The 17,708-nt window shown below is 42.1% G+C and overlaps 1 protein-coding gene across 5 annotated transcripts in view; it reads left to right on the forward strand.

The window, feature by feature from the left end:
- TRPS1 (transcriptional repressor GATA binding 1) overlaps window positions 1-4,053 on the forward strand; it is a 326,129-nt gene extending 322,076 nt beyond the window's left edge. For all 5 annotated transcript variants that reach the window (XM_084848919.1, XM_084848921.1, XM_084848917.1 and 2 more), the window contains one exon: window positions 1,717-4,053. In XM_084848919.1, coding sequence (XP_084705045.1) covers window positions 1,717-2,778 — 1,062 coding nt within the window. In that variant the 3' untranslated portion in view covers window positions 2,779-4,053. The remainder of the gene's footprint in view (window positions 1-1,716) is intronic.
- Window positions 4,054-17,708: the final 13,655 nt, after the last annotated feature.

Here is a 17,708-nt window from a genome sequence, read left to right on the forward strand (position 1 = left end):
ATGTTTTCCTGTTCAGGGTCATAAAGATTCGCATTACTTGCAACTGATGACCACTCCCCATAACCCCATAAGATAGCCAGTTCTCATTTGATTTTTGCAGACAGATTCAAAATATGCACATTTGTAGTTCCTTATGAAGGTCATATGTAAGTGTTTTATACTACATGGGAGTAGTGAATAAGGCCCAAGAAGAATCCACCCATAGTATTCTGGCAACTTTGAAGGATGCAGAAATATTCAGAATTTCCAGACAGTAGACATGTTAATGGAGCAAAAATAGATTTAAGGTGCCACAAGGCTCTTTGTTGCTTTTGCTGCAATAGCACAGCCACCCTCTTTAAGGCTTAATGAATAACAAATTTATGGCAAAAGCTATAACCTACTTCATCAGATTTATCAGATTTATCTGATGAAGTGTGCTAGAATCGATGAAAGCTTATCCCAGAATATATAGAGTTTTTAAGGTACCACAAGACTCTGTGTTTTTTGCTGGAATTTCCACAGTTGGTCATGCAAAATGCTGTTTAATGTAACAAGGGGGGAAACTTAATCTTATTGTATAAGTTTAAAGCATCTCTGGTGAAAGAGGCTCTAACATTCAACTTATGTGTTTGACGTTTGGGACCTAGTGTCATAATCGTAATTTTTTTCCTCTACCACACACTTGCTCTTGCCTTATTGAGGAAGCTGTGCTTCAACCAATGGTGTTTTGCGATGAGGTAAAAGTTTTCACTTCTTATTAAACTTCTAAATCATAATGAACATTTCTTCTGATTTAGATTTTTAATATAGTAAACAATTAACAAGCAGCAGCTATAGCTAAATTGCCATTAATTACACAAATAATTAAACTCTGGGGAAAGAAAGAGGCAGGAAAGGAGGTTGGATTAAGAGCCAGGTCAAGTGACTAGATAGCTCTATGAAGGTGATGATAAGAATTTGCAGACCATCTACTTTGATGTTAATTTCAAGTTGCTAATATACGTAACTCATGAGTCACAGTCCTAGTCCCTTAGAACATTGATCTTCAACTAGTGGGTCAGGATTTTCAAGTGGGTTGCAGCCCCACATTTGCTTAAAAGAGGGAGAGAAGAGGAAAGAGGAGAAAGAGGCACAGTTCAGACGTAACTATCCCAGTCCAATAAACTATGATTTATCAGTCTGAAAAAGAGATGTGTGTCTGTACATTCTCTCCTCCACCTCTCTTTCTATCCTTCCCTCATATGTGAATCTGTCTTGGTTTCTTAACTCACAGTTTCCTGTGGCATCCAAAATGGGAATCTGTGGGTAGTATCCAATGTTAGTCCTATGTAGAGTAGACCCATGAAATGAATGGGACTTAAGTTAATCATGACTGACTTAAGCCTCATTCCATTCGTTTCAGACTTTCCACCAATGAGGATAGATTTAAGGCCTTGTAATGTTGAGCATCCTCAGTCAATGTGAAACTTATTACCTATAGTGTGCTCCAGATACCTTGAAAGTAACTTAGAAATTTGATGCATGTCCACTCTAGCATAGTAAGAATTAAGGAGTCTATCTAGTGCTTTTTGACCTAGCAGCTTCTTATTTGGAGGAAAGCCATTCCTTAAAACTGTCCCCCTGAAATGGCTTGATGGGACTCAGTTCTTAACTGTAGGATTTCTACAAACAGTTCTGTAAAGCTTTGCTTACCGTTGCTCTTTTATTCATGATGTTATTGTGTTTTATATGCAGACTCCCAGGCCTTTAAACATCATTAAGCAGAACAACGGTGAGCAGATCATTAGGAGAAGGACGAGAAAGCGCCTTAACCCGGAGGCACTTCAGGCTGAACAGCTAAACAAACAGCAGAGAGGGAGCGGCGAGGAACAAGTCAACGGCAGCCCATTAGATAGGAGGTCAGAGGATCATTTAACAGAAGGTCACCAGAGAGAAATTCAGCTTCCCAGCCTGAGTAAATATGAAGCCCAGGGTTCATTGACTAAAAGCCATTCTGCTCCGCAGTCGATATTGGTCAGCCAAACTCTGGATATTCATAAAAGGATGCAACCTTTGCACATTCAGATAAAAAGTCCTCAGGAAAGTACCGGAGACCCAGGCAATAGTTCCTCTATATCAGAAGGAAAAGGAAGCTCAGAGAGAGGCAGTCCAATAGAGAAATACATGAGACCTGCTAAACACCCGAACTATTCGCCACCTGGAAGCCCCATAGAAAAGTACCAGTACCCACTCTTTGGGCTTCCATTTGTACACAACGACTTTCAAAGTGAAGCTGATTGGCTGAGATTCTGGAGTAAATATAAGCTGTCTGTTCCTGGGAATCCACACTACTTGAGTCATGTGCCTGGCCTACCAAATCCTTGCCAAAACTATGTGCCTTATCCCACCTTTAATCTGCCTCCTCATTTTTCAGCTGTCGGATCCGACAATGACATTCCTCTAGATTTGGCGATAAAGCATTCCAGACCTGGGCCAACTGCAAACGGTGCCTCCAAGGAGAAAGCTAAGGCACCGCCAAATGTAAAAAATGAAGGTCCCTTGAATGTAGTTAAAACGGAGAAAGTTGACCGAAGTACTCAAGATGAACTGTCAACCAAGTGCGTGCACTGTGGCATTGTCTTTCTGGATGAAGTGATGTATGCCTTGCATATGAGTTGCCATGGTGACAGTGGACCTTTTCAGTGCAGCATATGCCAACATTTTTGCACGGACAAGTATGACTTCACAACTCACATCCAGAGGGGCCTACATAGGAACAATGCACAAGCTGAAACGAATGGCAAATCTAAAGAGTAAAATAAAATAAAATAAAAAAACCTTAGCACTTAGCACAATTAAACAGAAATAGGTTTCCTTGATGGGAATTCAATAGCTTGTAATGTCTTATTAAGCACTTCATATAGCAAGCATGCCTTATCCAATATACAATCCCTCATTCTTTTCTCTTCCCTCCTTTTCCTTCCTATAAACAAAAAGTAAGTTTCCATGAAGGTAAAGCAAAATGGATGGCAGCTGGAATGAGGGGCAGGGGGGCAGGGGTAAGGAATCATCACTTGGGGACTGTCCCAGCAAAACTATACAAAAGACACTATATCAGGGCAAGTTTCTTTGGAAAATAAACTTAACCAGACAACTAATGCTTTTGTTCTTGTACAAGAAACATAGCTGGCTAGAATGCAAAGATGTATAATGCTGAAGTAAGCAGGTGTACAGTAACATATGCACACTGTATAGTGAAATGGACTTATTAAATAAACTGATGTCCAGAAATCTAGTAGTATTTTTTTTTCCATTTGGGTTCACTTTGGCCTTATTAGAACAACCCACGGCATCATCATTTCTGCAGTCTGGAGGCAGTAGTTTTCTCCGGATATCTCTCATGCTAAGCCAGTAGGTAGCTACTGTCTGATCACTACAGCTTGCAGTCTGCAACAGTGCTCCCAAGTCTTTCAAGGTCTAGACTAGCAACAATATATTGAATAGGTACCTGCAGATCTAGGAACAACCATTATGAGCGTTCAAGACCATGAAGGCCACAATGTTCTGTTCCTTCCCTCTCAATCTGAAAGAAAATTAAAAAAAAAAAAAACTCTCAGGAAAGATTAAATGACTTGAGTCCCAGAAAATAATAATATATATTTTACAGAGAAAACCTTCTCCTTTCCAGCCTGCCTTATAAGCTTTGAAGGATGTGGGAAGGCCCTTTAAAATGGAGACTGTGCAAGTCTTCATTGAATTCCTGCTCAAATTAGGCCCTGGGATTGCAAACAGCATCTCAGGAGATTGTGAGTAATGTGCTTGGGCCAAAATATAGGTTTAGGAAGTACCATTTTATAGAAAAGTACGCTGTCTGACGACTTGTTTCTTATATGGAAGCTACTTTATGAACTTGGTATGCATAGTATTAATGTTTTACATTAGCTGTTCTTTCTCGATTTTGCTTCAGGGTAGACTGCATGACTGATTTCCCCAAAAGTCCTTTGGTTATTGATATGCAGCGGGCAATCTCTTCACTCGACTTAACGCCAGCTTTCGCTAGCATTTGCCTTCATGGCCATTCTTATTTTGTGATATTTTAAAAGGAAAAAAAAAAAGCTTTTGTAAAAACTATTCCATGAAGGGAAAGCTCCTCAGCATAACTGCTCAGGGAAATAGGGCTAAATAACTAAATATTCAATCATTGGTTGAAGGTGCTGTTAAGACAAGCCTCCATAGATGCTACAAGGATCTACAAAGGACAGATTTCAAATCATTTGCCCAGCCAGTAGTTTTGATCAGTTTTTGTTTTGTTTTTAACGAAGGGATATACAAGAGATATTACAAGCTACTGGATGCACTGTCAGATTAACTTATTTCATTTAAGAAGTTGGGAGAACAAATAGGAAAAAAAACTTATTTTTCTAGTAAATATTAATGTATTACATTTCAAATAATGGTGCCTGACATATTGAATAATTATTTTCTACAGTGTACGTATGCAACAAAGATATTCCATCATGCATAAGATTCAGCGCTGGCTCTGCCTCGCTCTGTTTACATTTGCAAATGTAGCAAACAAGGTAATGAAGCAACTTTCTATTGCAGTAGGTATCTTTTATTTGTGCGCGTGTGTGTGTGCATTAAAATTGTAAACGGTAACATGAAATGAATGGACTTTGTTGATATTAATGATATTGGGGGGGAGGGGAAAGAAGACGAAGACGGAGAAGAAGGAAATGAAAATATTTTTATGCCTGCTTAGGAGGAAGAAAAAGGGTAGCACTATTCATTCCAAGTACTTTTTGTATTCTTAAGCTCTTAACTCACATTGTTATGCTTAAAATGATAAACATATATCCTCTTTTTATTGCTTTGTCTATGTTTCAGATGAAACATTTCAGAGATTATGTCGAGAGGTGCCATCTGACTCCTTGGCACTGACGTTTTTATTGCATCCTGTAGTAGCATTGCACTCCATTTTTACCATATTACACGGTCGCTTCATGTTTTCTTGTTTTGTTGCGTTGGGGCTTTATTTCTTTATTTTGCATTGCAGGGTCTTAGTCTCTTAAAGTTGTGGAGTACAACTGGTTCCTGAATGTTGCTGAGAATGAAGTTTAAAATGTCTGTCTGATATTCCATTGTCCTCCCCTCCCCTCCTCTTTTTATTTTCCTAAACGTACTAGGACATTGTTTCCAGGCTAGAACCCCAGTTCAGAAAAGTATGATCCTTCTTCTGATCCCACTTACATGGTGCCTATCACAGTTGTTCACATAATTAAAGTTATCATTTAATATGGCTCTGATACATCATTCTCTTGATCTAGAAAGTGAGCATTTAAAATATATTTGACCAGGTACAACTGGGAGGAAGAAGAGAGGACATGTGAGGTCAAGGTCATCTCCTTACCATAATTGGACAGAGTATACAACTAAGAGGAGTTGACCTGACCAGCAGTTACTTTGGTACAGTGCTTGAATTGTTGGGGATCCTTAATGAAATCCATGAGCCACCCCAACTTTTGGCTAAATCATGTCCCCCTGCCTCCTGGTGAAGCCTTCCAAAATCAATAACTAAAACTGCAATCCTAAACACATGTAGTAGGGAGTAAAAGCTTATTTGGACACAGTGGAACTAACTTCTGCATAGGATTGTGGCACACCAGGCCCATCATAAAAGGCAAGGGAGTTAGGTTCCCACTGCCTCCGTCTGGAATGCACACACTGCTTTGGTAGACAAAAATGTTGTGCTTAAGGCAAATGACCATTTGCCAAGAGTTAACTATCCATGGAGTGCAATGTAACCATGTGGCAAGCTGGTCATTGTACTCTTCTGCCAAGCGCAGAAAAGAATTCTATCACTCTTCTGCTTTCTCACATTTCTGAAGACAAAAGGTAAACATTGCCCTTGTTATTTGGCTGGATAAGACAGAAAGCCATTCCAAACAGCAGTTGTATCCGCTTGACAAGTGGTTTATGTGCACTCCATCAGAAGTTGCCACTCACTCATTCAAAATTTATATTTAAAGCAAGCTGTGGGAATTTTTAACCTGCAAGAGAAGCACTCATATACCTAGCCACCAAAGGTCTTGCTGACCTTGGCAGGGTTACACGAGTTGCATTTTTCATGGGCGACTTGCTATTTAATCATTCTTCCACTTTGAAAGTCATAGGGAGCCTGTTGTTCTACATGGAGGTTGCAAATCCTCTTGGCCTACCCATTGCTTGAACTGCAGCCATGACAAGTCTGAACCACCAAATGCAGCCCACCACTCATGTATGGCAATCCCTCAGGGCCTTGATATGCCTCCTACTTTTACTGTGTCCTCAGGACTGCAGAAGTCGAAGTTATCAGGCACCTGGGAAACCATAAGAGATGGATGGTGGTCTCCATTTAGTTTGATAGTCACAAGTTGTACAGGCCTGGGTTTGGGCATTGTCAAGAATGATGCTCACTATTTGCTTGAGGTTATGGTAAGCAACTGTTTGGTTGTACCCCTGGTGAAGGAAGGATGACTTCCATATTCCTCCTCCTACAAATCTTGTACTTCAGCTACTTGAAGCAATTACAGTTTTCCAGCACCACACTTGTGTCAATGGCAGGAGCGGAAATGGATTGTCCTTTTTCTAATTACATGGTGTTCCATTAAAAACAGACATTGTCATAGCAAGGTCCCAGCAGAAATGCCCAAAATTAATCTGCATCATAGGAAATTAAAACTCTGTAGAACTCTGTATTTGACTATACTTGGGTAGGCAATGGACAGCCTTCAGGGCCATTGTCAAGGGTAGGCTCATGGGGTAGGTGCCCCTCAGGACTATTCAAGGCCCCTCATTGAATGTTCAGCTTCTTTTTCTTTCTTTCTTTCTTTTTTTTAAGACCCTAGTCCTTATCTTGTGGATAAGGATAAAAGCATGCTGGCAATATTCTGCCCGCTTGCTCGCTGAGCAGTAAACTCATTCCTACCTTCCAGTGTTCTGGTCAATGATTACAAAGGCACTAGCATAATCAACAAGCTCTATGCCTTTGTGTTTAAAGTTATAAAAATTAAATTTTATTGTATTAATATTTAATACAATTAAATAACTTTCAGTGTATCAGGCTGCCTGCATTTCTGTTCTGGTTGTTCTACAATAAACCCCTGCCACACTAGGCTGCGCTCACTGCAGGCCTGAGTTACCATCAAGGGAGCTATTTCTGGAGGGAAAGGAGAAAAAGCTACCTGAGGCAAATGCCTTGGTGAGCTGGATAGAATCTGAGACTTTATGTTGCCTACCCCAGGCTTGGACCACTAGTGCTGGACTCAAAGCAGGAAACTATGGAAGAAATGTGGTTGCTTGGTAGCTTACTATCTAAAAAGATCTGGAGAATTTTGCAAAGAAATAAACCTGTTCATGTGTGGCAGGATGGAGCTCTCTGTTGTAACATTTAACGTATGTAAAAATCATTAAAATATTAAATAGATTGACCCAGTCTGTCTAGATTGATAAATTTATCTTTTTTTTTGGCTTGACATATTGAGTTGTTCTAAACATTCTTCCTTTGCAATAATACATTTTACATGTAATCCCCGCTACGTTTGTGGGGGTTGGGAATGTCTCTAGCTTTATTAAAAGGAATGCTTTTTGGAATACTGCAGAGGGGGGTGCCATTGACACTTTATTTTCACATAGGTAGTTTGTACATAACAGCAGCAAATCATGGGTTAATTAGCCCAAGATTTGCTGGGATACACACCCCCATATGTGCCTCTTCCACTTACTGTAAACAACCTCCAATCGGTGTGATCTAAGGTTGTCAGTGTGACATGCAAACCTGGACCCAGCAGTTAACCCAACAACAAACAATGGATTGTTTAGTCTGAGCTCACATGTCAGGCTGACAACCTCCAATCACACCAATTGGAGATTGTTTACAGTAAGTGAAAGTGGTTGATTACAGTAAATAACCTAGAATTTGTCACCATGATGTGCAAACTGGGTCAGTGGGTAGCATCCAACATTATGTGAGTGGACTTTTCCTTCCTTTCCACCTCCCTGCACTCATCCCCTGTGCCACCCCAAACCCAGTCTTGAGTAGATTGCAGGGGAAGATGCAGGGGAAGGGAGAGTCCATTCTACCAACAGGATCTGTTCTACTGGCAGACGGACACAGTTGGATACAACCTAATACAATCTACTCCACTTCAATTTACAACTCATAAGACCCATATCACAACGAATTCCTACTGTGGCCCTCCCATAATGTTAGAATACACATCTTGAATGCTCCATAACAAACACAAAGCAAAACAACAACAAAACCTCCCTGTACACAGAAAACTAGCAGGTCAAAGAGATGGATTCTAGGTCATATTTCCCCCGACATGCTAAATGTCTGTGTTTAGGAAGGATTTTATCTTTGGGGATAGTCAAACATGCATTTTCCCACCTCTCTTCTGAGGAGGGGCATACCCCCAGTGTACGGCTACCACGCTGTTTTGCTGTAAGCCACTGAAGTATCTGGTTGTGTCAGATTCTAAGAACTTGTTGTTCTGTGTCCTATTTCTGTCCCTGTGGACCTATCTTGTATTTCTGCTTAAATGGTCCCTCTCACTTTGAAAAAACTGGACCAGTTTCTCAAATTGGACATTCAAAAACAGAGATACTCAGAAACAAACTGCTCACTTAGTAATCACTTCATGCTTCTGTCTCCCCAGGGGTTAACATTTTTCTCTCTTCTGCTTCTGAGAGGAAAACAATAGAAGGGCCACATGCCATCTTAATGCTTAAATGCATAGGATGGTCACACCTGTATTTTTTATGAAAATGAGTTCCACACACATGGTGTTCTTCCAACAGCCTAAGAACTAAAGAGCCCTTTGTAGAGCTTCTTATTCAGATGTCCATTGCCCGTAGGATATGTTTCCGTTATTGAGATACAAGAGTGATCATCTCATGCCTAAAAAATAATAATGTAGGAGTTGGGTCTGAATATAAAGGCAAAATGAAGTCCAGCACAGAATTAGGCACTCTAAAGCATATTGACTGTATCCCAAACTACCCAATCCAGTTTAAGGACAATGAGCATTTCACCGTTACCAAATAGGATCTCAATAATCCAAATAAATACAACTTAAATTCTGTAAATCGGAATTCTTTTTCCCATTAGTGACCCTTTTTCCTGTCTAAATGGTTGAGTTCACTTAACAAATTAGATGCCACCTTATTAATATAGTAGTAGATGAAAAATTGCCAGCTATGAGGGGGAAGAGAGAGAGAGAGATGTCAGAGTTACAAAACGAATTGTTGAGAGGAAGATATTTTGTGAATTAAGAATATGCAGTGAAAGAGATTCACCAGACCTTTAGAATTTGATGGGTGCTGAGGCAGCAACTTAGCCGTGTGTGTGTGTGTGTGTGTATACACACACATACACACGGTTTTAGGCTACTGTTAAACAATATGAATCAATAGATAGCAATGCCTAAGTGCAGTGCCAACAAAAAGTATTTTTTATTATCTCTTCATCTCCAGGCCTTCTTTCAGTCTTTTAAAACTCCATGTCTGCCTCCAAAAGATTCTTCTGTTTTGGCTGTCTTGACCTGATTAGGGCTGACCCTAATGATCAAAAAGCCAAAGATTCCAAAAATTTGCTCACTCCTAAAAATACAGTTACATTTTGTCCAGTTTGAAAGTGTTTGCTCCTTGCCAACAACACACTTGATAGTATGCCTTCTTCATAAAGAGGGTAGCCACAATCCATCCCCCCCCCCCATGTTCCCATTCTTTACCATAGAGAGTAGATGCTCTGGATACACTCTGAATTGCATGTTAGGAGTGTTTCTATCGCAGAGAAGATAATGAGAATGCACCTTGGCACAAAGCTCTCTTCGTGCATGGATCCCAGTCAATAAGCAGGACGTTGCATCCACCATTTTCTTTTCATAGGCTGAAGAAAAGGACCACATAAAAGGCTACTTAATCAAAAGTGTTGTTACCTGCGCTCCCCAATATTAAATGCAGCCATTAGGCTCAAGGAGCTTTAAATTGGCAGCTATTGTGGGAAAGAAAAAAGCCTATGTGATTGGCTGAATTGCCTAAAGATTAGAAACAATGACCACTCAAAGCAAACTAACAGCATCTTGAAGAATGAACCCCCTGCCCCCCACACACACACATCCTGTTGCTGTAGTCCACTTTTATGGGCCACCTATCACACTTTCCAGGGCTGGCCCAGTGCTTCAGGTCAAAAATCCAAGTTGCACACCTCCTCCTTAACACTAACTGAAATGATGTACAATCCACCTGAACGTTCTATTGTGTAAGCCTCATTGAAATTAATGGGAACTGTATAGAAACACTGCTGTGCTTTTATTTTAATGGCAAAGAAGAACTTCCAGTAGATTGCGCCCCATGGTTAGATTGTGTTCTCCATCCCTCCTTTCTTCCTTCACTTTCCCACTCCTAATGGCACCTAAAAACCACCGCTATAGGTGATTGCCTCATTTTACTTCATGCCAGGGCCACCTCTGTATTTTTCTAAACAAGTTCTGGAGAGCTAAGAAAAGACATAATCTCAAAACATCATTAACATTTAACTTAACAGCAAAATTCACCAACGGAAGTCTCACTCGTGGAATGAGGTCATGTTCCCAAGAAAATTATTTAAATGTATCGATTCTAGAATGCTCTGAATTGACTTTAGAATGCTCATTACTGTTCTGTCTTTTACAAGACACGGGAATTTGGTTTTTGTTTTCTCTATTTGTGCTTTTCTCTCCCCCTTCCCCTTCCTTCCTGTTTTCATAGTGCATGTTCATTTCTACTCACAGACATGTTCCTGGTGTATTTCTTATGCAAACAATTCTTCAGGCAGCAAAAGATGTCTGTTACATCTAAACTTGAATAATAAAGTTTTACCACCAGTTATAAAAAAAAAGAAAAGAAAAACAGTTTGGAGTCTTGTTTTATGGGGGAAATGCCAATATTTGTATCATGTGGAGACAGCAAGAGTTTGCAACCCTGTACTCTCCAGCATTTCACAGGTGAAAATAGTCTGGTGGATCTGTGCTAAATTCTGCTCAAACCCTCAATTTTCCCTTCTACCAGGTTCCCTACTGCTGTCCTCCAAGGGGAATGCTGCAAGACAAGGATGAGGAAGCAGATGGTGGGGAGCTCCCTTAAAGATGGGAAATCTCACCAGGCCTCTCCTCTCCTTCACCAAAAGCTAGCTAAGTAAAGACACCAGTGCTGGATCCAGCTTTTGAGGATCCTTGGACAAGACACCCACTGTAGGCCCTCTCCTTCAGTGAGTCTACCTTCTCATGGTCATTGTCGCCAACTGCTGCTCCTTTGTCCTCTTATCATTGCTACCACTTGCTTGCTTGACAGGCAGAGAGCCAGTAAGAAAGTTGGCAGTGGCATCTACTGCTCCTCCTTCTCACCACCGCTGTTGTCACCACAGCAAGAGGCAGGTGAACAAGCAGGTTGTGATGGTGAACAGGAGGAGTAAGTCCAGAGGGGCTGGTCAATGGGCCCCTCCTGGGGTGTTGGCCCTCGACAGGTGCCTGATCATGCCTACCTTTGACGCAGGTCCTGTAAGACACCGTCAGCATAGTGATGCTACCACTCTTTTTCCACTGAAGGTCATGGATGGTTGAACTATGACTCCATGCTCCCTCGTGGAACAGTATGCTGGCAACACCATCTGCAGCCTGATGAGAGGCTTTGCACATCTCCCAGTCCCACCTAGGCATGCAGTTGTGGACATGGAAGGGAAACTAGTGTACTCTATAGTCGGTACACATATACGCATACTAACATATGGCTTAGATCCAGGATCTGCTCATGGAAGCTGCCTCTGCCCAATTTGGGGGGATTCCCCCCTCCCCCTCGCACCACAGCATATCCCATTCAGCAGGGTCCCCCAGCCCTGCTGTGTAGCATTTTCAGGGAACCTAGAAGGGCTACCATGAGGAGTAAGGGGCAGGGAAGACTGCTTCCGCCAGCCCAGTTGCATGTGCCTCAATCTAGATCCATCCAACCCACAATGTTTAGCAAGGCACCCACCAGATCTCACCCAAAGGTAGATCGGGACAGTTATTTACCAGGGACAGCTCTCAGAAAACCGGGACCATCATTGGTAAATAAGGACAGCTAGGGCATATGTTACTTTAATTGGCACTCCCAGCAGTTGGCTTGCATTTTGTGTATCCTCTCTCCCCAATCCCCATAATTGCAGATTGAAGCATGCCCTTTTCGAAGTACATTCCTTCAAGGGGCAGCAGGAGGAATGCCTTTACCAAGTCAGGAGGTCCCAAGGCTATAAGCAGACCAGTTAATCGGTCAGTGTACATGTTTGGCATTCCTACTTCTGCTGTTCTTCTGTATTTGCACAGGCAGGAAGTGGGGAGGGAGGGGGGAAGGCCAGCAATGGGAGGGAGGAGCAAGAAAAAACACTGACAATGTAATCTGACCAGAATACTGAGGTAACGTGTTCTGCTGTTCCACAAGGCACAATGTTGTCTGACCTCAGGAAATGGGGACATCTCATCTGGAACCTCCCACGGACCAGCACCCCCCAGCAGTTGAAGGAACTTTAATTAAATCCTGACCCTCAAAGAAGAGAGTGCCACCTACCAGGATACCACCACCACATTTCCTTGTCGCTTCCTTCAGAGATCCCCTTATTTTCTGTGCTAACCAAATCCAAGGCAGCTTAACATATTTGCTCTGATGAGATCACACAGCCCATAGTGGTATGGCTGCAAGCCATTTGTTCCATTATACTGCAATTTCCTTTCTTCAACGGGTTTTTTTCTTCTTTTTTTTGTGTCTTATTTGTTTGGAAGACAGGCTCTCAGCCCTCATTTGAAATATTTCAAAGTGATATGAAAGATGGTGCAATTAAAACAAAAATGACTTCAAGGACTGCAGTTCTTAATGCAGCTCGTACCAAATGGATCTTAACTTGCTCATCATTTACACTACTGCGAACAGGAGCTCTGGATCATTTTAAAGGCCCCTTTCCCCTTCTTTGAGTACTAATTGGAAAAACCTAAAAAGAACATCTTGAAAGCAAAAGGAACAAAAACAACTTTGAAGACACTTGCTTATGTGGGCAGCTTTTGGGGAGTGTGACAAATATACATCAAGCGTGCAGTGAGTCATTCTCCATTGAATATAATAGTATATCTCCAATACAGTGTATATTATTAATATACTATTCCATTACCAAACCACAGTTGTTCCCACGTTGGCCTGTGCAATTGTAATTCTATATAAACAGCTTTCTTAATCATCCAGTCATAAAAATTTATATACGCACAATCTGCACTAAACGTAATGTTATCCATCACATGTGCAGCCTACCCTTTCCCCAAGAAGTTCAGTAGAACATATGGTGGCAAGGTTTGTCCATTTTCCCCTGTGAGCTAATCTAGGCCAAGAGACAATGGCTACATTAAACTGCTATTATTAATTATACGTTTATATACCACATATTTAAAAATATCTCGAAGTGGTCCACAAAATACGTCATAGTGTACATTAAAATACAATTACATTACATAAAAATTGCTAAAGCATTTATATTTGCATGTGTGTTCATACAGAACATGTCCCACTGAAAACGTTCCAGTCGCAGAGAGATTTGTAGCCAAATGAGATTTTAACCCAAGTCTTTCCAGGTCCAACTGCAACCCTGTCACCTGTGTGCTACACTGTTGCTTGCTGCATAGGGGCAATGTCTCAGAATAGCCCACACATTGTATCTAGTTCGGAAGAGTGGCTCATTCTTCCAAAACGTGTGGGTCCTGCACATTCCCTCTACCTGCCAAGCCACTCCTGCCCCCCACTTTCCCTTGCCTCCATCCAAGCAAAGTTCCTCCTACTTCTCCACTCATTGCCTATGGAAGCCCCTCCTATCAGCCATTATAGCTGAATGCAACCTCCATGTTCAAAGCCAGCATATGTCTGAACACTAGATGCTGGAGACAAACAGCAAGGAAACATGGTTGCCCCCATGGCTTTGAGGTCACATCCAACTCTACGATCCCATCTGCCTGTGTCAATAGATGGGCAGTGGCATCATATTGAAGGAGGGAAGAAGGGTGCACTGGGCTTCTCTGATTCATCACTTTAGTGTGACAGTGCAGGGGAATCCCAGCAATACTGTCATTTCCTGGAAAGCATAGGGAAAAGGGAAAGGATACTGAAAGACTTTGAACTGGGACATTCCACAGTTGCAGGGACATATATATTTGTGGTGCAGTGGGTGCGGAAAGAAAATCACTCCTCTCGCTCATGCACATATTAAAATAAGTATTCCTCCACCCCTATCATTCTATATCTACATGGGGATATATATTTTAAAATGTTATTTCTTTATTATATTTATATCCTATGAGAAAGAGAGAGAGAGAGAGAGAGAGAGAGAGAGAGAGAGAGAGTAACTGGCTCAGAGAGGTTCATGGCTGAATGGGGATTTGAATCCCAGTCATAATCTGACACACTCGTGTTTAATTCTGCAAAAAAGCTGTGCCCCAGCGACTCAACATTGTGGAACACTCTGAAATTAAACCACCCCTCAGACCCAATCCAGCACTTTCTGAAGTCTCAGAGATCAGACTTCCAGTTTTTTCTGGCCTTCATAGGAGAAGATAGGACCTCTGGAGCATGAGAAGGTAAGTTTTCACAGATTCCCCCCCCACACACACACACACATGCACACATTTGTTGTTGTTGACACTGAGGAGGAGGTTTTGTGTGCCAGGCACACGGTTTTGTTCAGCTCCAGCGCTGACAGTTTTTTTAAAAAAAGAGATGAGCAATTCTGATGGATAGTACGGATCTACTGAAACCTGACAGAGATGAAGTTTGCAGTGACATTGGTTTCCTTTGATTTCCCCCTAAGAGTATTGGGAATACTGATGGGAACCACAACACTTAACAGCAGCTTTTGTTGTAAATGAAAGTGTCTCCTACACATCCCGAGGAATAAGACGTGCCTTTCACACTCTGAAGCTACAGTGTCACTGGAAGTGTTTGATTCACTTCCAAGTGCTATTAAAGGACTGACATCTTAATGGTGAGATTGATTCTGTGACAGTCTGGTCACGTACCTCCGTGAGCATCCTAACACCTCTCCTCTGAGCTGCTGATACAATGTCAGTGGAGGTGGCTGTGATAAGAAGTACCACAGTTAACACCAACCTCCTCACTCATCCTGCAAAGAATGACTGAGAAATCGCATAGCAAACCATATTATTAACTTTTAAAAGAGCAGTGTGATTTCTATTGCCCACCCTACAAAGGCAGCTGTGTTTTGTAAAAGTAGTAAAGGTGCTAGAGACTTAGCTGAGACAAGTATTAAACGAAAAAGCCATGGCAAATATTCTCCAGTTTCGCTTTTTAGGTAGATATTTCTGTATAGTGGAAATTTCCCTTAGAAAATAGGTAAGATCATGTGATTATTCAGATACAGCTCAGTCCTGTGTTGTGGTATTACATCACCCTGGTTGCTGCTGTTTCGGTGCTGTTTTCCCTATGGTTGTTTCTTTGTTGCCCCTCCCAGATTAGTCACATTAGTGATCCTAGTCACATTGGTTATCCCAGCCAATCAGGGATCCCACAGGACTGACATCACAAAGCTACTGAGCCAGGAATATTTCATTATGAATTTTGTTGCTGCTGTTTTGGTGCTGTTTTCCCTATGCTTATAGACATTGTTGCCCATCTCAGATTAGTCACATTGATAATCCTACTCACATTGGTTATCCCAGCCAATCAGGGATCCCACAGTAAATGGAACTGACATCACAAGGCTACTCTGCCAGTAACACTTTGTTATAAATTCTGTGACATTTTGGTTGGTCCTAAGAAAGGTATTGCCCCAACTGTAGTTTTTTAAAATAAACAAATAAATAAATAAATTGATGTTTAGGGCAAGTGACAGCAATGTAAACGAATGTGGCTGCACAACTTGTGACTCACCAGGCTGAACTCACCATTTATATCATTACTAAAGTACAGGATGAGCTAGACAGCAACAATAAATGTGTTACTGCTACCAGCCTGGGACTATAAAGGAGTGGTGGTGGCAGTACTGATCATGTGCTTGTGTGTGTGTGTGTGGCAGGGGGGGTGTCAAATACCTGGCAAGCTGCAATACATGGCTAGTGGGCTGCACTTCGACTTGGTAGAAGAGAAGTTGCACATGCTTGCATGAAAAGGGATAACCCTTCCTAGTAAAACTGGTCAAGGAGGCATGTGCACAGTGCATATGAGTGCCACATCTTGGAAGGACTTCAATGGTACTAAGATAGAAAAGCCAACCAGGTCCCAGGGAAGTAAAAATAGACTAGGAGGTTGACCAGATAGTGAAAAAACTAAGATCAACCCAGTTTGTAAGAAATCAGTCATCGAATGCGAAAGTTACAGAACTGTGTCACACCAGAAAGAAGGTCTGAAAGCAAGTGTTCTGCCTGGTATCCTTTGTTTTGCAATGTTCATGTTTATATGATTTTAGGCATAAGCATCACCATATTAAACTGATGTAGTACATTCATGCATGGCCTACTTCAGAAAAACCCATACAGATGACTAAACTACCCTGGGGTGAGTTCTCACATGTAGCTAGGGATGGCCGTGAATTTCTCCATGAATCTTGGGGAGGCCGAATGCCAACGCATTCGGCCCCCCAAAATTGTTGGTGAAATTCTCCGCCCCCCCACCCCCCCTGGATGGGACTTACCTCCCTCGAATGTCCCTCTCGGCGGTGGGTCCCAGCGGCGTTTCAGTGGCATTTCAGCGGGGGCGGGGGTGGCGGCCGGTCTTCCGACCGGCTGCCGCCACCGCCATTACAAAATAAAGTAAAAAAACCACAAACACCCGTGATAGGCTACGTAACGATTAACGTAGCCTATCACGGCTAGATTTCCAAAGTCAGCCGTGATAGGCTACGTTAATCGTTACGTAGCCTATCACGGGTGACTTTGAAAAAAAAAATGCGTACGCAAATGGCGGCGCCCATGGGTGCCGCCATTTGCGTACGCGCTTTTTTTTCCCCCTCAAAGTCACCCGTGATAGGCTATGTAACGATTAACGTAGCCTATCATGGCTGACTTTGGTAATCTAGCCGTGATAGGCTACGTTAATCGTTACGTAGCCTATCACGGGTGTTTTTTGTTTTTTTTTTCATTCACATTTTATTTCGCGGCCGGGGCGACGGGGTACTTCTCCCCGGCCTGAATTTCGGCCGGGCGAGGCGGGGCGCCTCCCCCCCGGCCTGAACTTCAGGGGAAGAACCGAAGCGCCTCCCCCCCACCGCGAAGGAAGCTGCAGGACCAGGTAAGTGACTTTTGTACATCACTACATGTAGCTGACTCAAATGGTGCATCTTATCTTGGACTGTACCACTTCAAGCAATGGAAGGGGGATTTCATGCTTGATGGCTCCCTGTTTTTTGGGGTGGGGTGGGGATTTCTATGCACATGGAAAAGTAGAAGAATTCTAAACTGTCCTTCTCCATGATTTGCTAGTTCGGTAAGTTCAGGGAGCTTTTGCAAAGGGGAAAACATCAAAACAGTACATACACACACACGCACGCACGCGTGTGCGCACGCCTGCAGTACAAAGTGCACCATTCCAGGCAGAACTGTAACAAATTATTATTCTTTATGGGTAGCATACAGAAAAGTCCAGATTCGAGAAAAGAGATACTTGATATGGTTGCATATAGTGATATCTAATAATGTTTTCACAGG

Source organism: Heloderma suspectum, chromosome 4 (genome assembly GCF_057233095.1).
Source record: "Heloderma suspectum isolate Gila_16-S chromosome 4, 16-S_ref, whole genome shotgun sequence".
In the NCBI taxonomy this organism is placed as follows: Eukaryota; Metazoa; Chordata; class Lepidosauria; order Squamata; family Helodermatidae; genus Heloderma; species Heloderma suspectum.